At 40.6% G+C, this 24,584-nt stretch overlaps 1 protein-coding gene across 7 annotated transcripts in view; it reads left to right on the top strand.

Annotated features, from left to right (window-relative positions):
• Nucleotides 1-24,584, top strand: part of INPP4A (inositol polyphosphate-4-phosphatase type I A) — a 1,931,511-nt gene that overhangs the window by 419,609 nt on the left and 1,487,318 nt on the right. For all 7 annotated transcript variants that reach the window (XM_044072185.1, XM_044072184.1, XM_044072183.1 and 4 more), the window contains exons 7-8: nt 15,583-15,687; nt 15,778-15,886. In XM_044072185.1, the coding sequence (XP_043928120.1) occupies nt 15,583-15,687; nt 15,778-15,886 (214 nt within the window). The remainder of the gene's footprint in view (nt 1-15,582; nt 15,688-15,777; nt 15,887-24,584) is intronic.

Here is a 24,584-nt window from a genome sequence, read left to right as displayed (position 1 = left end):
ATTCTAACCCTCTCATAACAAAGTTATCCATGTCCTTTAATACATTGTCTATCCTATGTGTGTTGTGTTCAAACAATATATCATTGCGTATACTGTTATCCAATTCTAGTAATGTTCCATTCAGTTTACTTAATCTTAAATTATTATTCTTAATTATCAATTTTAATAAATCAAGACCTGTTCGGTCAAACAATGCTGTTAGTTCCTCAAAAATTTCACTGTCACTATAAAAACCAAAGGGCAGTTTGAAAATGCGCAAACCTTTGGGTACTTGTTCCAGTTCCAAAGACCTTTCAAGGAAAGCGTTGCCCATTTGTAGGGTTTTAAACTGTTTAAGGGTTTTTTCAAACTCCGTGATTTGTTGGTTAAGAGTTCCCATATCTTTCATACTGCCCCTTGGTATTTTGTTAAAGCTCGGTGCTTGAAGTATGTCCTTGATGTTTCCCTATCTCCTGTAACTGTCACTACTTGTTCTCCCGTCTCCAGCGTTCAAAAACGTACTTGGAGGTATTCCGTTCCTTGTATTTCCTTCCTTCTTCCGTTTGTCACCTCCTATTGAGTTCGTTGAACCATTGCTAGCAGACGGAGATTTTGGGCTGCTACCAGGTGTCGAATGCAGCGTAAAAAGCTGTTCCTGCGATTCCGTTAAAGTTGCATTAAGTTCGTCATTGTTATTAGTAACACAGTTCCCTTGAATTAGTTGGATGAGGCTTTGCGTTGCTTCCAAATGCTGTTTCAGCAATAACTCCATAATGCTGGAACAAAAAATGTTGGTCTCACGATTTGTTTTTAACCTTGTGCACGTTTGAATACCAGTTCGTTTTAGGTTTCAAATCCTTTTAGGGTTGTATGAGTCAACCACGCCACCTGAATACCCTGGAATCACGACCACAACTGGAAACAGTAATTGCAATGCGATAACTGGTAAAACAAAGAAGCGATATCCTGGGTAGTCCAGTAACGTTTATTGCACACACTTCGTGAAAAATTAAAATAAAAAACCAACAATAAAAGTACTTTAAATGTGCCGTGTACTGAGCGCTTTCACCCACGAATAAAATCGGGTTTCTTCAGAGTACAAGCATACAATCAAGGTTGTAACCATTTATAGTTAACTAAATTGATTCATTAGTTAATTACAAAGCAACGCCTACTAGTTAACATTTGATAATCAGTGTACTGCTTATTTTTTGTTTAATAATGTTGACATAAATTTAATAGTATTCGCAATAATAGTAGTGAATAGTAATGTATAAGAATTCACTATAGTACAATGCAAGAGGGTATAATACTGTAATATTTAGTATGTATTAAAAAACGGCTTGTGTAAGAAGTTATAGACTAATTATATTCATACATTCAAATAATAATAACACTTAATAATGTATTAAAAGTGCATATCTTTTTAGTTTTGTTTAGTATTTTAAACACAAAAGAAAAAGGATTAATGTTAATGTTGCTAAAAAGTGCATAAAATATTTTCTTATTTTGTTTTGTTTTTAACTGTTTGTTTCTAATAAAATTTTGTTTAAAATATGTTTACAAAAATAAATGTATACATAATTATGTTTGTAATATCAATATAATAATAATAAATAGTATGTATAAATATTAATGTAAATATGTATAAATATAAATATATATATATATATATATATATATATATATATAAATATAATTGTAAATATAAATATAAATGTAATTAATAAAAAATGCAAGTATGAATATGAGTACATATGTAAATATAAATACATTTCTATTTACTTAATGTCATAAATAACCTTTAAAATTCCTTGAAGGTGTTATAAGAACTACATATCACATAATTAATGTTAAAAAACAGATAAAATACATTTTGTACATTTTTTATATGTATAGACATAATCAAATACACATAGATTTGTATTTCAAAACACTAGCAATACTTATATGTCCATTTAGCCCTGGTGTTACACTGGCGTTAAGTCTGAGTTGCCACAAACATTCCTTTGTCAATAATAAATTATCAAGGTCACCTTCCTTTTCCCAAGGGTTGTAAATTCTTTCTATAATGAAGAATATAAATCTTTTATAATTACTACATGTAGTACTATGGACATAGAGAGCATTTGTTTCTTTTTTGTGTTTAATGTCTCTTATGTGTTCCATAATCCGCTCTTTTAATTTTCTCTTAGTTTTTCCAACATAAAATCCGGGACATGAAGTACAATTAGCTAAATAGACAACCATTTTGGTGTTACAGTTACAATGTCCCGGACATTGTAGTGTTCTCCCATATCCATTTACCGTAGAATATGGTCCATCATTAATGAATTTACAACTTTTACAAAACCCACATTTTGTCATTTTTGATGTATTAATTTTTTAACATTAATTATGTGATATGTAGTTCTTATAACACCTTCAAGGAATTTTAAAGGTTATTTATGACATTAAGTAAATAGAAATGTATTTATATTTACATATGTACTCATATTCATACTTGCATTTTTTATTAATTACATTTATATTTATATTTACAATTATATTTATATATATTTATATTTATACATATTTACATTAATATTTATACATACTATTTATTATTATTATATTGATATTACAAACATAATTATGTATACATTTATTTTTGTAAGCATATTTTAAACAAAATTTTGTTAAAAACAAACAGTTAAAAACAAAACAAAATAAGAAAATATTTTATGCACTTTTTAGCAACATTAACATTAATCCTTTTTCTTTTGTGTTTAAAATACTAAACAAAACTAAAAAGATATGCCCTTTTAATACACTTTTAATACATTATTAAGTGTTATTATTATTTGAATGTATGAATATAATTAGTCTATAACTTCTTACACAAGCCGTTTTTTAATACATACTAAATATTACAGTATTATACCCTCTTGCATTGTACTATAGTGAATTCTTATACATTACTATTCACTACTATTATTGCGGATACTATTAAATTTATGTCAACATTATTAAACAAAAAATAAGCAGTACACTGATTATCAAATGTTAACTAGTAGGCGTTGCTTTGTAATTAACTAATGAATCAATTTAGTTAACTATAAATGGTTACAACCTTGATTGTATGCTTGTACTCTGAAGAAACCCGATTTTATTCATGGGTGAAAGCGCTCAGTACACTGCACATTTAAAGTACTTTTATTGTTGTTTTTTTATTTTAATTCTTCACGAAGTGTTTGCAGTAAACGTTACTGGACTACCCAGGATATCGCTTCTTTGTTTTACCACTAATCCATCCTTCTTACCTAAGGTTTCCTCTGAGGCAAACCTAAACCAGACGATTGATCTCCCCGTCTTCTTCCCTGATTATTCCAACAGGTCAGAACAAAAGTTACATTTTGTAGATGTTCACCGCCAACTTAGATATTATGTAGACAGGACTAAACAGTTTAGGAAATCTGATCAGCTTTTCCTGTCTTATGCGGAAGGGAAATTGGGCCTTCCAGTTACTAAAGTGTCCCTTTCAAGATGGCTTACCTCTATAATTACCTTCATCTATGAAATCAGACATCAAAAACTGCCTTCAAGACCTAGAGCTCATTCAACTAGGGCATTAGCTACATCTGTAGCCTTTCAGGACAGGCTGCCAATAGATTCCATTTGTGCAGCAGCCACATGGGCTTCTCCTCATACCTTTATTTTACATTACAAATTGGATATGGCCTCCAGAAACCGTGCCAACTTTGGTTCCACTGTTCTCAAGAGTCTGTTCCGATAGGCCACCCGGGATAAGGTGCTAGGGACGCGGTCCCATCCAGCAAGAATGAAGGCGAGATTGACAACATTAAGAAGTTATGTACCTACCATAACGTTCCATGTTAGTTGTCTTCTTCTCACCTTCTTTCTTGCGTCCCACCTTCCTTCCCCCTAGCCTGGACAGACCGATAGGAATTTTGGGATCTTCCATTGGGATTTTCCTTCCCACATGTTCTACCACCTCTATTCTCCCTTTTTATGTTTGTGATAGCTTACATACAGGTTTATATAGAGGTGGGTTCCTTTTCTCTCTTCTCCATTCTGTGGAGACCAGAACTGCTTGGTTTAGCTATCAAACGAGATCTGAGTAGTTACCGCCTAGCATTGTGGGATATTGGGGAGCCTCGAGCCGGTGGAATTAGCTCTCGAGCTTTAGTATTGGCCGAGTCGGAGCCGAGGATCGGCTCCGAACCCATCCAGCAAGAAAGAAGGCGAGAAGAAGACAATTAACATGGAACGTTATGGTAGGTACATAACTTCTTATTTCTGGTCCTTCTTGGTTCATTCTGCTTAGCACTAAAAGCCTGAATAATTTGACTTTCTGTGACAGTGGTTAGACTTCCCCTGATGGGCAAGGTTTAGCCAATCCCCTATCACATAGAGACAGAGAAGGGCATTCTGAGCTCTGAAGAGATGCCTTTGTGTGTACTAAGGATATTAGACATCCGGCTTGTATAATATAGCTTTTGGGCACATTCCTCATGCACCATATGCCTGCTTAAGCACAAAGGTTTGCTTTTATAAATAAGACATACACGTGACAAATTTTAGGACTGCAGCTGATGCTCTGTGTCAGTGGTAGGCTGGTGACTAACATTTTGTGGGCAGATGAGCTCTCCATTTCTTATTTATTTATTTTATGTAAAAAGTATAGATCTGAAGTTGTTAATCTTCTTCCATTCCTCACTGATGGGGTATGGTTCTGAACCCTCGGGACCGAGTTGGCCAAATACCAAGCTAACGTACACCAAACTCTTGAGCCACGCTACTACCCACAATGCCCTTCATCCCATACCTCCGATCTCGTTTGCTGCGTAGCCATATAGCAGTGTTTTAATCGAGCTCTCCAGCTAAGTAGTTTTGACTTGGAGGCTAAAACCACAAGGAGGGCAAAAAGAGCTAGGAGAGTGAAACGAATCATCAGGCCAAAAGACTTTATTAATGAACAACCATAAAAATTCTTATCATAGAGTGATAGAGTTGTTATGGTTGTTCATTAATAAAGTCTTTTGGCCTGATGATTCGTTTCACTCTCCTAGCTCTTTTTGCCCTCCTTGTGGTTTTAGTTGGTGCTTGTTGGAGAGCTTTCCGCTTCTTTTTTGTTTTTTGACTTGGAGGCTACTTCTGTGGCAGTCTCAACCCCTCCAGTCAAGGGCAAGAAACATCCCTGCTCAGACCCCTCTTCACTGGCCAGTGACAGGGGCAAGAATCATTGCTCTAAGGCCTGTAGGTCTTCCTCCAAACATCGGCTCGCTGCCTCGGTTTCAGCTCCGAGCACAGTTTCTGGGAAGTCTGAATTGTCGGTTCTGGGCTTGGCACCGACGACTACTGAACTGCTGATTACTTCGGTTCCGACCAGTCTGGTTCTGGACACCTCGGCACCGACCGCACCTTTACAGACACCGGCTCCGATCACCTTGGATCCGATTTTGATTACTACCCAGATTGTGACTTCAGCTCCAAGTCCCCTCTCGGTGCCGATCTTACCATTTACATAATTCAAATCAGAATCCTCAGCTCTGTTGAGTTCCTTACCACGGACCAGGTATTCATCTTCTGTGGATCCGTTTGCCGGACAAAACTACATTCCCTTTCTGGACTGGCCTGAATCCCCTTCCGGGATATCGGTTAGGTCTGCCAGGAGTGTGTCCGAAATAGACATTGCTCATCTCGTGGATCAGGTACTGACTGCAAGAGGAATCTCCAGACCCTGTTCTGCTCTGGGTGTTGGGATTTTTCCTGCTTCGACTCCTTCATATTCTCCTGCTGGGGATCCTTCGGTTCCAAGGCCCCCTTGTCCGTTGCTTTCAACGGGACCCCTTCCTTCAGCACCAACTACTATGATGCCTGAAGCATCTAAGTCCTGGTGGGTGTCAGTTCCAACAGCATCCTACCTTACTCAACCCCTTGCTTCGGGGGTGGAATAGTCGGTTCCGGCCCCGGCACCGACGGTCTTTTTGATTCCCGTGTCGGATCCAAGAGGTATATCCGCACCAAACCCTTCTCAAACTCCAGTCTCAGAGGTGGGCCATTCGGAGTGAGGTGTGACCCCGGTTCCGATTCAGTCCTTTTTGGTTCCGGGCTTCCCTCCCTCTTCGGGTGGGCCCGCCTTCTGGATTATGGAATGGGTGCTGGTGGCCAGCAGTTCCTCTCCTTCAGCTCCGCCTTTGCCCCCCCCAACTCAGCCATCGCCACCCCTTAGGGGACCACTAATCCAAAGCACCCCCCTTTCAGTGGGCTCTTTGGGCATCCCCACCGCAGAGCCCCCTCTGAAGAGGGTGTGCAAAAGAAAACACATGGACTCGCCTGAAGAGTCCATTACTGAGGATACGGATTACGATGATGGGGCAGGTTCCCCCTAGATCACCCCCTGACCATGTTTCCTTTGGGGATATCTTGGAGATTTTGAGTCAGCGGGGTGACTGGAAATCTTCCACCCCCTTCTCCAGAGGAATCCGTATTCCTACAAGCTTTCCGTTCCAGCCCACTACTTCCTGGGTGACCCCTCCTGCAGATGAGTTGGTCAAATTCATCATGCAGCAAGCGTGGAAGAGTCCGGATTCAGTAGAAGCTATCCCCAGGAGATCAGATAAGGTACACTTTCTCCTCCAGAGGATCAACCCCATTGGTCGAAAGGCTTGCCAGTAGACGCTGTGGTGGTGGTGGCGGCCACAAAAAAGGACCTGGCCAAAGAGAGTCCTGCTGTTCGTCCACCCAACAGGAAGTCCCGGGCGGTGGACAGGTTAGGGAAGAGAGTTTTTGCTGCAGCAACCTTTGCCATGCGTTCGCTGAATTTACTGGCACACTTTACGGGACTCCAGAGAGACCTTATTTCCAAACTCCCTCGTAGCCTCGCGGGTCAAGTGTCAGATGGAGCACGTGACAAAGTGGTTTCCCAACTTGCCACCCTTGAAGCGATTTTGAATTCCTCCATGAGGTTGCTCTCCCACACAACCGAAGGAGCAGCAGGTGCTGGCGTGGTTGTCTGAAGTCAGGACTGGATGCGCATTTCTGTCCTACCGGATTCCTTCAAGTCTTCCTTTTTGAATGCCCCTATTGAGCCCTCCGCGCTCTTTGGTTCTAAGGTCAAGGATACTTTGGCCAGATGCGAGCAGGATGGAAAGACCTTGTCTTCTGTGAGCCTGCGCTTCTCCAAACCTCAGTGTTCCTTCTCCAGGAACCAGAGGAGTGGAAAGTTGTGGCACAAGAAGTCACAAGGTTTCTTTCGTGACGCACGTGGCGAGGACTCCTCCAGAGGCAGAGGGGGGGTCAGACGGTGGGGGTTACCGGAATCAGGGCTCCAGAGATTCTTTCTCCGGTAGACCCTATCAGCGCTCCTGAAGCGTTGCCCGATTGCTTTCCTCTGGAAGCAGTTGGGGCACGTTTCTCTCTGCAACAAACAGCCTGGGCCTCCATTACCGATGATCTATGAGTGCAGAGAATTATCACTAGAGGCTATCACATCCCCTCAAATCCTTTCCAAGACCTCAATTCTCCCTTCCCAGCGTACCACCCAGTCAAAGGGAGGAAGCAGCTTCTGAAATCAAGAAGCTTCTTCTAAAGTGAGTCATCCAAAAGGTCTCCCCAGATCAATGCGGATTAGGGTTCTACTCCAGACTCTTTTGGGTGCCAAAAAAGATGGGGGACTAGAGGCCCATCCTGGATCTCAGTCGTTTGAACGAGTCAGTCTTACAGACCAAGTTCCGCATGGTCACTATTCACTCCATCCTTCCACGCCTTCGGGAGGGTGTGTGGATGTGCTCTCTAGATCTCCGGGATGCGTATTACTACATCAGAATGTACAAACACTCCAGGAGACTTCTGCGCTTCCGGCTGGGAGCCAGTCATTTTCAATTCAGAGCCCCGCCTCTCGGTCTCTCAATGGCCCCAAGAGTGTTCACGAAATGTCTAGCAGTGGTGACAGCTCACTTGAGACTTCACAGATTCCAGGTGTTTCCTTATTTAGACGATTGGCTCCTCTCCGCCCCCACTGAGCGTCTACTGACAAGGGCCCTTTGCTACACTCTGTCTCTGGTGGAGTCTCTGGGTATTACTGTCAATTGGGAAAAATTAAACCTTGAGCCCTCACAACAACTGGAATTCATAGGGGCTATGTTCAGCACTCAGCTCGGCCTAATATCTCTTTCTCATCACAGGCTCTTAAGACTGAGAACACAAGTGCAAGTGATACTCGACTGCAGGAAAGTGTCTGCAAGGGAAGTTCTGCAGACTCTGGGTTGCAGCCATTCCCATTGTTCTGTTGGCCAGACTCCATATGCGCCTGTTACAGTGGCTTCTTCAAACTCAATGGATACACAATCATCATCCCTTGAACGCACTAATCCTCATCACCGATCTCTGCAAACAGGAACTCCTCTGGTGGATGAGAATGGAAGAAAGTCTTTGGTGGCATCCCTGTCAACCTCTTCAGCCCAATGCCACGGTGACTACGGATGCTTTCTTGATAGGGTAGGGGGGCCACTTTCAGGGAAAATCTGTTCAAAGCACGTGGTCTCCTCTAGAAGTCGACTTTCATATCAACATTCTAGAGCTCAGAGCTGTGTTACTGGTGTTACAAGCTCTCCATCCTCCTCTTCCTGTCGGACCGATTGTTATCCACTCCAACAACATGTTTGTGGTCTGGTACATCAACAAACAGGGAGGGACCAGATCTTACCCCCTTTGCCGCGAAGCTATGAGAATTTGGCAGTGGGCGATAGCTTCCAACCGTTTCCTGATTGCTACACACATCCCGGGGAGTTCCAACGTGATTGCGGACAGGCTAAACAGATGCATCCTGCTTCCTCATGAGTGGTCTCTCAACCCGAGAGTGGCGGAGGAAATTTTCAGCCGCTGGGGACGGCCTTGCTGCGATCTGTTTGCCTCCCCCTCCAATACGAAGTACAGCAGCTACTTTGCCCTCTTTCCTCCGCACAGGGAGTCCCCGAGAGATGCTCTGACTCACAATTGGCCCGCGGTTCTCCTGTACATTTATCCTCCCATCCCCTTGATACCCTTGGTCTTAAGGAAAGCTACTTGGTTGAGAAGCAGAATGATTCTCATTGCTCCATTCTGGGCTCGACAGGTTTGGTTCCACTTCCTTCAGCCACACCTGCTCCGACCTCCTTGGATCCTGGACTTCATCAGGATCTCATTTCTCACCCCCAAGGGTTGTCATCTCCATATCTGACCACGCTCAGACTGACAGCTTGGCTGCTCCACTTTGTTGGTAGCCAGGCTTGAATCACTCTCTTCTCTGGTATGAAATATTATTTTGGCCTCCCATAAACCTTCTACCAGAAAACTTTATAAAGACAAGTGGAAATGCTTTTCCTTGTGGGCACAAGAGCTGTGTCTGGATCCTGTCTCTGTTCCTGTAGCTACAGTTCTTCAATACCTGACCGATCTTTTCCTTAACGGGGCTCCTGCAGCCACGATTCGGGTTTATCTAGCTGCCATCTCCAATTTCCATGATGGTTCAGATGGAATTCCTGTTATATTATCTCATCTGTGTAAGACCTTCTTGAAGGGGTTTTTCATTCTAGACCTCCCATTAGACAGCCTGTGGGATCATGGAATCTGTCTAGGGTGCTTCAAACTTTGGCTCTACCTCCCTTCGAGCTGGCTGCAACCTGTGATGTGAAATTTCTGTCCTGGAAGACTTTGTTTCTGGTGGCGGTTACTTCATCCAGATGTGTATCAGAGCATTATGCATTGAGTCCTTATTTGATTTTCCATAAGGACAGAGTATCACTTCGCACTAATCCCACTTTCTTACCCAAGGTGGTTTCGGAATTCTCTATTAATCAGTCCATTGAGTTGCTAGCGTTTTTCCCTAATTATACCACCAAAGGGGAATACTGTCTCCATTCCTTGGATGTCCACAGACAGTTACGTTTTTATTTGGGCAGGACAAAGTCATTTTGTAAGTCAGATCAGCTTTTTGTTGCCTTTGCGGGCTCTAGAATGGGATCGGCAGTGTCTAAGGTTACCTTGTCTAAATGGCTTAGGGATTGCATCTCCTTTGTTTATTCTCTGGAGGAGGAATCAGCTCCTGTCTGCATTAAACCTCATTCCACTAGTGCTGTGGCCGCTTCTGTCGCCTTTCATGTTAGGGCTTCCATGGATGATATTTGTGCAGCCGCCACTTGGGCTAAACCCCATACCTTTATCAAGCATTACAAATTGGATCTGATCTCCAGGGGAAGAGCTGCCTTTGGCTCTAAGGTACTCTGGAATGTTCTTCCATGAGGGCCACCCAGATTCTGTAGTAGCTAGGGACTCGGTCCCATCAGTGAGGAATGGAAGAAGATTAACAACTTCAGATAAAGAAGGTATGTCTTACCATAACATTCCATCTGAGTTGTTGATGATCTTCCATTCATCACACCCTCCCACCTTCCCCCGCCAAAGGCTCCTGGCGGATCTTCGGGTCATTTTGGTGTGTTAGGGTTTTTGTACAGAGATGGCCACTGCCTTTATTTCTGTTTCTAATATACGTTTCTACTATATGTTCTGCAAACTCGATCTGAGGTATGGGACGAAGGGCATTGTGGGTAGTAGCGTGGCTCAAGACTTTGGTGTACGCTAACTTGGTATTTGGCCTACTCTGTTCCGAGGGTTCGGAACTGTACTCCATCAGTGATGAATGGAAGAAGATCAACAACTCAGATGGAACGTTATGGTAAGACATAACTTCTTTTTTTTGGCTGTCAGAAAGGGGAAATTTAAATGTGGTAAGCAGGTACTGTATAAGGACTCCCATGCAGCCTGTGCTTTCTGCCTTGATTAAAGTCATGCCTGCTGTTGTGACATTTGCTTGTCATTTACTCCCAAAATGATTCATAGCAAGTTTAATAGTATTAGATTATTTTTTGAGAACTGACATTTGAATGTTTTGGTTCGAGTGTCTATAGCTACCAATTCCTCACCCTTGGATATCACCCTTCAGTTGTTAAGAGAGAGAAAACTTTCAAAAGAGGTTTTAGAAAAAGATGCAGTTGTCTTGTCACTTTTCATGATCTAGGATGGGCTGTACCACTGTGATAGTTTTAGAGCTGTCACACCATCAGTCCAATCTTCCTGGTCCCTCTGGTGAAGCTCTGAGCGGAACCACTGTGGCCCAAGGTATTCGCTCATCTGGTCATACCAGATTTCAGGCACAAGCCAAAATGGGAGATCCCTTCTTCATTTTGACTGAAGGACTTGATCGTGTGCTTCAGGTTTTGTTAAGGGAAGATTTTGCAGGATTCCTCACAGAGATCCCAAAGACTGCAGAGCATATTCATAGGTTATTATTAAGCTTGCTGTCCACAAGTCTATTAAGGAGCCCAGCCAAAATTCCCAGTTACCTGCCAAGCACTAATTGGTTAAGGGGCTTGTTCAAGGTCACTACCACAGGAAATGCAAATCACAGCCTTAAACCTTTGCACCAGATGCATGATATTATGGTCATGATTGTTATACTTGAGACCTCCAAGAAACACACCCCAGTAATTAAGCATATGCCTCTCCTCCCTTGATCTCCTATTTTGAGGGGCTCACAACATGACTTTTGTAACTTTGCCCAAGATCTTTTCAGGGCTCTGCAGACCTCCAGTCTTCGAACTGTGTGTCTTCCCATTCTAAGAGAGAGGTTCCCTCTTTGAAAAGGAGCTGCTCTCTGGGAAAAGGTCTGGATTATGCCTCACAACTATCTTCACCTATCCCTTATGAGTCTGAATCAGAGGAGACTATATCCTTTGAATCACCTAATGAAGAAATGTCTTTCTCTGATACAGTTTGCAAAATGAGGAAATTCTTCAAATAAGAGGAGAGAGAGATACCCGAGACCCAGAAAACATATAAATGACCTTTTAAATTTGGATTTCTCCAACTTATAGCCATTCTTCCTGTATTAGGAGCCTTGAAGGATGCTTTTAATTCAGCTTGTTCTTCTCCAGATTCACAGCCTCTTGCACCTAAGAAGCCTGATAGTCTGTATAAAGTACTAGAATCCAATACATTTCACTTTACGATTCCCTTATATGACCCTGCTGCGATTCTTTATAGACAAGGATAGTGGGTCCAAGCCTTTCACCTCTTCTAATATTGTACTTAATGAGAAGGATGGTAGGGCATTTGACAGGTTTGAGAAGAATGTGTATGCTTCCTCCACTTTGGCTTTCGGGGTAATCAGCTGCTAGACCCATATGGTGAAGTATCTGCTTTCTTTATAGTCAGATATGCAGCAGTCCATTTGTAACCTATCTGCTTCAGACATTAAAACTTTGCCAAACTTAGTATCTTCTGTTTCTCAGGTTACAGTGCATTCAATAAAATATACTTACAGTGCAGTGGATGTTGTCCCAAGAACTGATGCTACAGGTTCTGTGATACACAGACATATCTAGATGAGACTCCAAATTTGTCTGAGGACATTAAGTCATGGATATTGATTGTCCCCTTAGGAAAAAAAAAATATCTTTGTGATTTCATCTGTGGAGGTCCTCAAAAGATCAAAGGAAAATGTTAAGTTAATGCAGGAAGATGAAACAGATGTTTCTTTCACTGGTCCCAAAGTGCCAGTGTAACTATTCTTCAAGCCCTGGTCCTTTTTTTAAGAGACCTTTCAAAACAAGTCAGTAGAAGTCAGCTAGACAGCAGTGCAAAAAGAAGTGGCAAGGGGACTCCAAACAAAAAGGGAATGGACTCCAAGTGTCTTTCCAGTATAAGAGAAAAGAATGACTACCTGTAGACCCCTTTCGTCTTCTCCCCTCCTAACCTTGGTCATCCTAGCAAACTACCAGGCAGTCTTTCTTATTCCCTGCATAACTGGAAGCAAGTAATAGATTCCTAACTATGAGAAAAATTCAGAGAGGCTTCAAGTTGCAGTGGGCTTTCCTTCCTCTATGATCTGGAATCCCTGTCCTACCAAAAATTCAGACTCATTCATTCCCTGAAATATCAGCTATGCTTTCACAAAGGGTAATATAACCTGTTCCCCCACCTTCCCAACAAGGAAGGGGATTTTATTTAAGGATTTATCTTGCACTGTAGAAGGGAATTCACTTGGACAACAATTTTGGAACTTTACCTCCTTAATTGTGCCAAAGTTCAAAATGTTAACTGTAGAATCCCTTTTTTTCATCCTCATCTTCCACGCAGCTCTTGCTTGGTCACCGTAGACCTTGAGAATACATATCACTACATCCCAGTTCACAAAGACTACATACTTTATTTAAAAGTCTCTGTTGGGGTGGCATTTCCAGTTTACATGTATCGCTCAAAGTTTATTTACAAAATGCCTGGCTCTACTCATTGCTTTGCAGACTTTGGGAAATCTACATTTATTCATACCTAGATAATTGCCTCAGCTTAGCAGACACCTGAACATCCTTTCCTTTTGTCTGTTATTTTTTTTTTTTTTTCACAATGTGGGTTTCAGGTTCAACCTCAATAAATATTCCCTAATTACATCCCAAAGGTTAGTCTTTCTAGGATGTCTTCCGGGTACCTCAGTCATGGTAGCTTATCTCTCGAGAGAGGAAGTTTCATTTTACTGCCTCCAGTTCTCAGATATGGCACACTTTTCCATTTCCACAGCAAGAGATTTTTTCAGAATTCTAATTTACATTGCATCAGCTGTCCTCCTGGTTTCCCTAGTTAGACTTCAAATGAGGAAGATTCAGTATTTCTTCAAATCTCTTTGGTTCCTGCACCAACAGCTCCTATTGATTCCTGTTCCAGACTTGAATTTAATCAGAAGGCAAACTGTTTGGTGTGCCAACAAGGTTCAACTGATAATCTCCATCTTTCTGCCCTCATCTCAAGTCAGTCAGGCATCATAAACACCTTGGGCTCTCTTTCATGGGGCAATTTCAAAACAGATCAGATTTCAAGGTGTTTGGGGTACTTATTTCTAGAAAAAAAATGTGCAAACCTCAAAGAAGTGATAACGTTGATAAAAGCATTGAACCAGCTGTGGACTCCAGGACCAGTTAGTAATCAAAAAAGAAAGAAAAAAAAGTAAAGGTCCATTCTCCAATCCTGGAACTTCTTACCTCTCTCCTAATGATGAGCTCCAGGTCTTCTACACTCATATGTTAAGTGGGGAGGAACAAAAGTATTTCTTTTAAAAAATGTAGCAAACTGCTAGCTACAACTTAGACCATATCCAAAGTGCTAAAGCAAGAGCTTCAGTCTTGACCACAGAATAAGTATTAGAATTAATTTCTTTACTAGTATTCAGTAATGATTAAAGAGAAATGAATGCAGATACTTCACTACTGACCAATTAGCATCAGACGATTACACAGTCCAACAACTTGTGCCTGGAAGGGCTTCTCTCATCGCCCACCCTAGCTACTCTTCTGTTACTAGTAACAGACAACATTACAGTGAAGTGGTACATAAATAGAAAGAAAGCAGGTCCTACCCACTCTGCAGGCTAACCGTGATCCCCTGGTTGCTGAAAATTCAAATAATTCTCTTTCTTCAGGCAGCCTACAGTCCATCACTGTGGAACAAGTTTGCAGACTCCCTGAACAAATCCAGGACAGGCCTACACAAATGGATGTCACACTTAGAGATCTTCCGGGAAATTGTCCACGAGGGGAGTTCCCACTGCTAGATCTGTTTATCACCATCACAGTAGACAGTTCAGAAATAACTTTAGACATAATGGGAGGATTGGTTCTACGAGTCTCCCTATATTTGTGGAAAATTTAAATGAGCTGTTAAGAACTATTCTAGAGGCAGCAACTCAGTGCTTTGTTCACACTTTCACTAAGCACAGTAAAACTAACTCATTTTTCAGAGCCAGGACACAGGAATTTATAGATGTATTCTTCAGGGTCTTCAGGACTGTCTTCCTGTTTTCTCCAACCTTTCTTTCCAAGTTTTGTTTATAATCTAGTGTAACTTTCTGCTACTGTAATAGTGATCTAATTATGAACGCAGTTGTGTAGCTTATGTTCCATCACATATGATGTTGAAATAAGTCACTGTTGCAGTACTTACATCCTCCCCACCTCCTTCCCCCTTTTTCCTTTGTGGTTACCCCTGGATGGTGTGGGATCCCAGTCATCATTATCATCAGTTTTTTGACATAATATAAATGGATATTATTTGACATTTTGGGATACAATGTGTCTTTTGGCTGCAGTATCTCTTTCTGAAACAAGGAAGCTCTGAAATTTGGCACTTGTACATTCAGTTTATACCAGCAAGCTCTCATGCTTAAGCGGGTGTGTGGTGCACAAGGAAGGTGGCCATAAGCTTTAGTATGCTGGCTGGATGTGTGATATCCTTGGCAATATACCTCTCATATAACTTGGTTACTGCAATAGTGACGTATTCAAACACCTGCTGTTATGGTTACTTTACTGTATTTTATGATCATTATCATCATTTGGATCATGGGCTTCATTAAAATAAGAAAGGTTTGTGTCCTTTTTGGAAATACATATTTGTGGTGCTTGCACTAAAAGTTTCTAAAGACTTGTTTTTCATCATTTTGCTGAAAAAAATGATTGAATTTTAATTTCAGTTTTTATGTTCTAATATTACATGTCTAATTTATGCCTTCAGGACCATCATTTAAAGCTAGCAGCATGAAAGCCGATAAGAAGTTAGAGTTTGTTCCCACAAATCTGCATATACAGAGAATGAGGGTGCAGGATGACTGTGGAACAGGTACGTTTTATTGTTTACTCATTTATCATTTGGTCTCAACAGTCTTAATCTTTTTCTACAACTTCATGTGATGTCTTTTTTATTTTTTAGATCAGACATATGACATTGTGACAATAGGTGCACCAGCTGCACATTGTCAAGGTTTTAAATCAGGTGGCCTGAGGAAAATACTGCATAAATTTGAAGAGGCAAAAAAGCAGTAAGTTGCTTTGCATGCAGTCATATATGTCTTGTTTGCATGATTAGTTAGCTGTTATATGATAAGCTGTCGGACTACTCATTTCAGTGCTATGAATGCACCAGTAATTACTGTGAATGCTTCAGCTGAGAACTATAAGTTGCAGTTTACAAAAAAAATGCCCCTGTCTTCCCCAAGGCGGTTGCTGAGACTAATGAGTTAGTCAGTTGTAAAAGAATGGTATGCCTGCTTCTGTTCTTTAGGGGTGGAATTATTGTCACTTTAAAGTGATGATATGAATGAGAATGAGAATGCAGCAGTGTTCCTGCAGTGTTAAGATGCTTCATTACACAGCCAGTGTTTACATTCTGAATTCTCATAGCAAGCTTCATCTTGGGGGCCTCTAGTATGGACTTGGCTCCACAGTACTCTAACCCTCTCACACCCAACAAGCTTTTCGCAGTCAGCTTCCTACCACAGCAGCTCTACTTTCTCCAACTGTCTTCCAAACATCACCCCCTTTTTTTGCCACCAATGACCCCTCTTATATTTACATTTCCTGATCTCAGCCAGTTCTCATGCAAATAAACTTCTATATCATGTAAAAAAATGCAGAGCTTGACTTGTAACTGCACTGTTGTTGCAGACATCTGCACCACACAATGATAGCTAGTCTCTCAGAGGCCCAGTCAAACCACTACCATTCTTATTCCCATTGGTATTGCTTTTGTCTATCCAAATTTCATGATTTGTTCTTACAGGTACATATATTCATGTAGTTACTATTTGCACACATCATATTGTAGTGATGGTTGGCTAGCCTGTCATGCCAGCAGTCATTCATGGATTCATATGTACAGTCAGTCAGTTAGGTGAGCTGTAGCTTAATAAGCTGACACTGGATAGCCTGTTCCCTATATGTAACTATATATGTAGGTATTTGCAAATATATTGATATGGTTCCCTTCCATTTGATTGAATAGGTTTATAGGTGTGTACTAGGCTAATGGCCCTGGAGCCTCTACAAGCCTAGCCCATAGGAGTAACCTGGCATCGTGCCACCCGACCTTACTTCCCAGTGCCTCTGTTGAGTAGACCCACTGGAGTGATCCCCGGGGTGAATTTTCTATTTCCCATCCACTCATCAAAATTTCTCTTGAAGAGGGCCAGTGAGGTACTCTGCTTGACATGTATGTGAAGTCCATTCCATAGCATGGGCAGTCTCTGGGTTAAGAACATGTCCCTCCAACATGTTCTGTTGATTATGGTAATGAAGTTGAGGTCTCTGGAATATGTGGTGCGGAGGGATTGGGATTTCTTTAGATGTAGCATTTCTAACAGAGCTGGATCAGACATTGCTTTGTAAGTGAAGCAGAGATTGGCTCTAAGTTGGCGATATGAGACAGAGAATAGTTGGAGTTTCTTGAATCTGTCCATATAGGACAAGTGTTTAAGGCCTAGGATCCTCTTTGTGAGGTACTTTTGTGGCCTCTCCAGTTGTTGCAGGTGTCTAGTGAGGTACATGCCAAGTAGGGCATTGTACTCAATGATTGGCCTAATGAGGGAAGAGTAGAGGGAGCCACTGACCTCTTTCTTCCTTAATACAAAACCCTTAGTAATGAGATGTGCCACATAGAAGGACTATGTGACCACAGTGGCAATGTGGTGATCAAAAGAGAGGTTGCTGTCAACCTGTGTTCCCAGATCTATTATAACGCCTACTTTGTTCAGTGGATTACCATCGATGTGGTAATTCAAGGGAACTGGGTTTTTCCCAAAGGGGATGATGACACATTTTTTGGCATTGAGCTTAAGGCCATGGTTCTGACACCAGTCGTTGGTCTCAGTGAGGCCTTTCTGTAGGATGTCAACATCACTTGGGGAGTTAATGGCTCCCAACTTGCAATCGTCTGTGAACTTTGTCAGCCAGTGTCTCTTCGTGTTGGCCTGGACTTCAAAGAAGTCGATACCAAACCGGAGAGGACCCAGGACTGAACCCTGTGAGACTCTCCAAGTTAGACTGCCAACCAGTCACATGTAGTCAGCTACTTTCACACTGTGGGTTCTATCTGTGAGCCAGTTTGCAACCCACCTAGTGATATAGGGGTTGATGCCTAGCTTAGTGAGTTTTTCCATGATTCCTGAGTGGGGAATGGTATCAAAGGTCTTGGCCAGATCAAGGTAGGCTGTATGAACGACCTTGCCTTCATCCACAGCTCTAGTGACTGACTCAGAGAAGTCGACCAAGTTGACCAGGCATTATCTACCCTTCAAAAAACCAAACTGTGTAGGATCCAGAGTTTGGAAATTCCCTATATCCTTGTTTATTAGGTCCATGATGATGCGTTCCATAGCTTTGCATATCAGACTCATCAGGCTAATAGGGCGGTAGTTCCCAGGGTCTGTAGTCGCTCCTCCTTTGTGAAAAGGGATGACTGTAGCAGTGCACCATTCGGTAGGGACAAAGCCTGAGCTGAAGCTGTGATTAAAGAGGACACAGGTGAGGTGCCAATTCACTCTGTAGCTCATGTGGAACCTTGGACAGTGCTGTTTTAACCTGTGCAGCAGTAGCGCAGAGCAAATCTGGGTATTTCTGTGGAGAGTTCTTTACATAACTGTAGAAGGCCTTGTGGTTGTCTTTACTATCTGCTGCAATTCTGTTTTCATAGCTAGCTTTAGAGGATTTGATGAGGGATCTCAACTTTTTGTTGAGGCTGATAAGGGAGTTTTTCCAGTCTTGGGACTTCACCTTATTCTGCATCAGTTTCCTCCTTCTGTTGTAGAGTTTGTTTATGGCAGGGGACCACATATTGGCTTCCTTTTTTTGGAGGAGAGCGTCTTGGTTCTGTTTGGTATGGCGAGATTCATGCATTTGTGTACGTGTTCGTACAGTGCAGTGGTGTATGATTCGGCGGTCATGCAACTATTCTCTATTTGCATGGGTGCCGTAAAGTTAGCCACCTCTGTTTTTAGGAGCCCAAAGTTAGTTTGGAGAAGTTTTTCATGGTGGTTACCTTTGCAGAGGTGGGGGTTGGATGGATGTGAATTTCCAAGGTGATTAGTTTGTGGTCGAATCTAACCAGGGAGGAGTCGACTATTGATCTAGAGCAATGATCACCCATGTTAGTAATGACCAGATCAAGGATGTTGCTATCTCTAGTGGGGGTATGAATGATCTGGTCCAGGGCATTGGAATGAATGAATTCCAGGAAACTTTGGGCAAGTGTATTGGTACATGAGTAGTTTTCCCAGTTAATGGAGGGGTAGTTGAAGTCGCCCAGTATGAGAGTGTTAGGTTGGACCCTAGTATTCTCCGGGGTACTTAGGAATGTGTAGTGTGAGTCTTGGGACATGGTTGGGGACGTTTAGCAGGCTACGACCTGAGTCGCTGTCTTACCCAATGTTAGCTGCACCTGAAATGTCTCAGATACGTTATATTGGGCTACCAGTCTGGAGGTGTGCATATCCTTTATGAATATGAAAACACTACCACCTTTGGAGCTTCGGTCCAAGTTCTGGAGCCGAAAGGTGTGGAATGAGTTGTAGCTTGGTAGTGCAGGGGTTCTTTCTGCTGCATTGAACAAGGTCTCTATTACAGCACAAATGTCGGTGTTCCCCATTTTAAGCAGAACTTTGAGCGAGTACATTTTGAGATTTAGACTTCTAGCGTTGAGTAGCATGACCCTTAGATTGCATTTGTTTGTAGCCGTTATGGTGGTAATTTGATCTTTGGAACACCGCCTAAAAAGGCACTATAGGGGTGGCAAGAACCTTGGCCAGTATCCAGTAGCCCAGGGGTGACAGATGCAGGCCATCTCTGGCAAAGCATCGAGGTCTGTCAGTCATGTCATCCCAGACAGACAGATATTGGATTCCCTTACAGTGACACCAGAAACTTAGCCAGTTGTTGAAGTCAAATCATTTTCTGCCTGTACTGTGGTATCATTCTGGGTTATGGTAGGATGCTGCTCAGGGCTAGGGTCATACCCACCTGGGCTACATAATCCGAGAGCTCCTACGTATGTTTGTTCGACAAATGTAAGGGTGTGATTTAAAGTCAGGGGTACAGATGGACGAACGGTGGGTAAGTCAATGGTATGGAATGTCGATACAGGGAAGTGCGGTTGGGGCAGTGAGAGTGAGTGTGTATGTGTGTGTGTGTGTGTGCGCATTAGTTAGTGTTAGGGTCAGAGATAAGTGAAGGATGAGTGTTATGTGTTTGTGTATTTTAGGGTAAGGGTTAGGTTGAGGATAGATGTGTTGTTTGAGTCTGTCTTGTGTTGTGGCAGTGTTACGGGAAGGTTTTAATGACATTAAGGTGTAGGGTTAGGGTGGGAGGTAGGGGCAGTGTTATGGTTAGCACCTATTACTAAGGTGGTGCCACCTCTAACCCCACACCTTGATGTAATTAAAACCTTCCTGTAACACTGCCACTATTCAGCCAAATTTGAGGCTAGTGGTATGGGGGGTAGTTATAGTATTGGGAGAGGAAATAGTTTTCCTCTCTCGATATTATTGACTTTTTTCTGTTGTGGATGATCAAACTTATTTTGTCACTGTTTTAAGTGTTTTATATTCAACATTATACAGATATATATATATATATATATATATATATATATATATATATATATATATTATATATATATGCATACATATACACAGTGTGGGTGTGTGTGTGTGTGTGCATTTCTTTTTAAGTGAGCAGATTGCGGTACACACCAAATTGATAGTATTAAACTATATTTACAGTCCATAATGACCGGGATTTTGATTGTGAATGTGAATTACGGAGGGGTATGTTTATTGAGAGGGGCTACCCCGTAAGTTTAATAGACGAAGTTCATTGTGATGTATTAAGTGGTAGGAAGGATAGGTTTGTTCCCATTCTTGATACTGAACTTCATATTTCTGATAATAATAATATTGATACTTTAGAAGATTTGACAGAGGTGGAGAGTAGGTATGAGTATGCTTTTGTGACTGATTTTAATGGAGATGCTGGAGTTATCAGGAACATTATGCAGACAGAGAGTGGCCCAGTATGAGAGTGTTAGGTTTATCTGATTTTAAGGCTCTTTTTGATGAGCCTTTGAAATGCATTTTTAGAAAAGGCTAAAATATTAAAGATTTGTTGGAGTACATTTGAATAAATAATAATATTAATAAATGGATCAAATTGGGTACATTTAAATGCAGGTTATATCCGCAGTGTCCATTTGTTAGTAATGCTGAAGTTCTTTATGTTGAAAGTAGGGACAGATATATTGTAAGCAGAAGCTGTAGCACATGTGATTCTAGTGGAGTTGCATATAGTGCTATTAGTGACAAATGTAATGCATTTTATGTTGGAAAGTCAGAAAGGAAGCTAAGAAAGAGAATTTATGAGCACATTTATGATATACAAAATAATAATCGGAGAAGTGCTTTGTTTAAACATACTCTTATTTGTCAACTAAGTTTTTATATTCTGTCTTAGAGGAAATTCCAGTTGATGTTGGGGGGAGGGGGTTTACGGGAAACAAAAATTGAATATAGAGAAGTTTACTGGCAGATTGGCGGTAGCGTTGTCGCCTCACAGTAAGACGTTGTCCTGTTCGATTCTCAGCTAGAGCGTCTTCTGTGTGGAGACATGCATGAATGGGCGTACCTTCATTGAAGGTTGTGCGTCAGGGCCGGCAACTCGGCACGTAAAAATCTACTGCCAATCATTAGCAGACCAGAGTTCCGCTGTGGCGACCCCTAACTGGGAAAAAGCCGAAAGACACAACAACTGGCAGATGGTCTTAGAAGCTAACAGACCACCAGGGATGAATGACACTGTCCCCTCAGCCTTGTTTTGAAATTAAGAGCAGCCAGATTATAACATTTATAAAATTTTGGAACACTTGGTTTTTGTTTATATTTTTTTTTCACAAAGCATTCCACAAGGTATTTTACCAAGAATTAAAAGAAAGTGATTTATTAAGCTTTGTCCACTAGATGGAGCAAGAGGATTAGGGATTTGAATATATCTCGTTAGTAATAGTTTTTTTTTTATTTTTTATTATAATTGTATTTTTTTTATACATATATATTTATATATATTATACTGTTTGTAGTTTATCTTGTACATACATTTTATGTATGCACTTTGATATGATACATTATCAATTTTTTTTTTCAAATATATTTTTATTGAATTTTTCAAACTTTTCAAACATACAAAGGAAAAACTGTAAGTCATTGCGGGAAGTAGTGTAAAGTATAGGTATATATGTAACAGGTAGTGCAAAAACTATGCATTTAGAACACAACAGTTATTTTACAGGGAAGCTTACATCTTGGAGACCAATATAAGCAGTAAAGGCCCCCAATAATCTATTACAGTTAAAGTCCAGGGATACAAATGGAAAGTGGCTTGGAAGGAAGAATATATGACTGTCTTAAGAAGAAAGAAAAGCGGTAAGGAGGGTATAACCATAAAAAACTATTTACACCATGTACTTCTATTTATACCATATTTACAACATATTTACACCATGGATGCCAGAGGATAACAAAATGATACAAAAAAATATTTTGTAAAATCAAAAGTTACCGTGTGATGGTAACAATGTCTAATGGTTATAGGGTCAGAAATGTTACTGATGGAGGTTTTCCTGAAACGTAGTGTTAGAGACCCACATTTTGGAAGATTATTTAGTTTGGATTAGGTCAAAAAGTCTACACCAATAATTCTGAAAATATTCTTTTTTCTTTTTGTTATTATTGCATAACTTATGTGCAGATATATATTTGATTGCCATTGATGTAAAGTTTTCCCAAGCTATTGTTGAGGGATTGACCCAGTTCTTGGCTATAAAATATTTGAGAAGGGCACAGGCTGTAACACAGATGTGGCGATGGATACCCTTAAGAGATTTAGGAATAATATTTAAAATCATAGTTTGCCAAGAGAATGTGGTTTTTTCATATCCCATTTTTTCCAACTGAGTTCTGAGAGAACACCAAAGTTTGTAAATATTCTTACAGCTCCAAAAGATGTGAAGTATATCTACGTGTGGGAGGGAACAGAACGGACAGGTTAGGTTTTTATTGTGTCCGAATTTCAGTAAGACTGCTGGGGTATAGTAGGGATTGTTGTTTATCATAAGCTGAGTGTAAATTAGGTTTTTGAAGGGGGTTAAATTCAGGGTATTATTGATTGCTTCGCACTTAGACTCCATAGAAATTTCTCCTTGTATACCGTCCCAATATTTGGAAAATAGAAGTGAATGATTATACTTAATGCTTGACACAAGTTTATAGGTATTCAAAATCATTTTGTTCCGTAGGGAAAGTGATTTAATGATAGATTGTGATACTATAATGTCTTGCTCCTTCACTCTATAGTTAGAGAATTTTTGTTTTATAAGTGAGCTAATTTGCCTTAAGATATGATCATATTTGTTAGGAGCACCAAATAAAGCTTTGACCTCGGCAACATTTTTAGAGTTATAGAAGTGCTACACTATGGTTTTCTTAACAGTAGGGAAGTTTGTAGATCGATCATTTTATTATTGATTTTTAAGTTAGGGTTTAGGTGAATAGGTTGGAGAATGGGAATAGTATTGTGTAAATTTAAGGAGGTCATCAGAGTTTGAAAGATGCAAATTTTGTTCTTTAGTGTAGGCAAGATCTTGAACTTGTAGTCACCATCAGGTGCAAGAAAAGGGACAGCATATGGATTGAGTTTTAACAAATATATATAGTTGCACCAGATTTTGATCCAGGTTGGGTACCAAGTTTCAGCAGAGGGGTCATAGCAGGCTATTTGAATTAGACGGCTAGCATTAATGATGTCGTAATATAAATTAAAATCTGGGAGACTTAAACTGCCTTTGTTCTTTGGGATAATTAGACTCCTGTATGATATTCTAGTTGATTTAGGGAACCATAAAAACTTTGAGATTGTGGTTTCCATTTTTCTGAAAAAACTTTTTGGAGCGTTTAAGAAGATGGAGTTAAGATGAAAAAGGATTCTAGGCAAAATATTCATTTTAATCATAGCAGATTTTGATAGCAAAGAAAGATTGATGTTTTTCCATCTAGTTAGATCATTATTTATCTGATCCCAGACTCTATATAGGTTTGCTTTTATTAGTTATTGGTGAGGGTGTGTGAAATTTATTCCTAGGTATTTAATTGTATATTTGAGAGGAATGTCAGACAGGGGGAAGTAATATTCTAAATGGTTTGCAGGGTTTAATGGAAAAATAGATGATTTAGCAGGGTTTAATTTATAATTAGCAGCCTCAGCAAAAAGATTAATAGAATTTCGAATTTTATGAAGATCGGTGTTGGGAAGCTCAAAATAGATGTTTAGGTCACCTGCAAATGCAGAATAATTTATATCAGTGTTGAAGACTTTTGGGATATGGTGATAAGTCTTTTGTTTAACCCAGAGAAGGAAAGGTTCCAGATATAAATTAAAAAGATAAGGTGAGAGTGGGCAACCCTGCCTAGTGCCACTGGTAATTTTAATAGGGCGTGATAAAGTTTTATTTATATACAGGGAAGTAGAGGCATTGTTATAAAGCATCTTAATAGTGTTGATAATCAGATCAGGAAAGTTAAAGAATTTCATGGTTAGTTAAAGGAAGTTTAGATCAAAGTTATCAAAGGCTTTGGTAGCATCAAGGGTGAGTGCATGACGCGGGTGGTTATCGCTTTTTAGAAACAACATTAATGTGTCACA

Source organism: Protopterus annectens, chromosome 5.part0, assembly GCF_019279795.1.
Source record: "Protopterus annectens isolate FY-2018-M chromosome 5.part0, PAN1.0, whole genome shotgun sequence".
Lineage (NCBI taxonomy): Eukaryota > Metazoa > Chordata > Ceratodontiformes > Protopteridae > Protopterus > Protopterus annectens.
The sequence above is the reverse complement of the archived record's forward strand: the minus strand, read 5'-3'. Positions and strand labels throughout refer to the sequence as shown.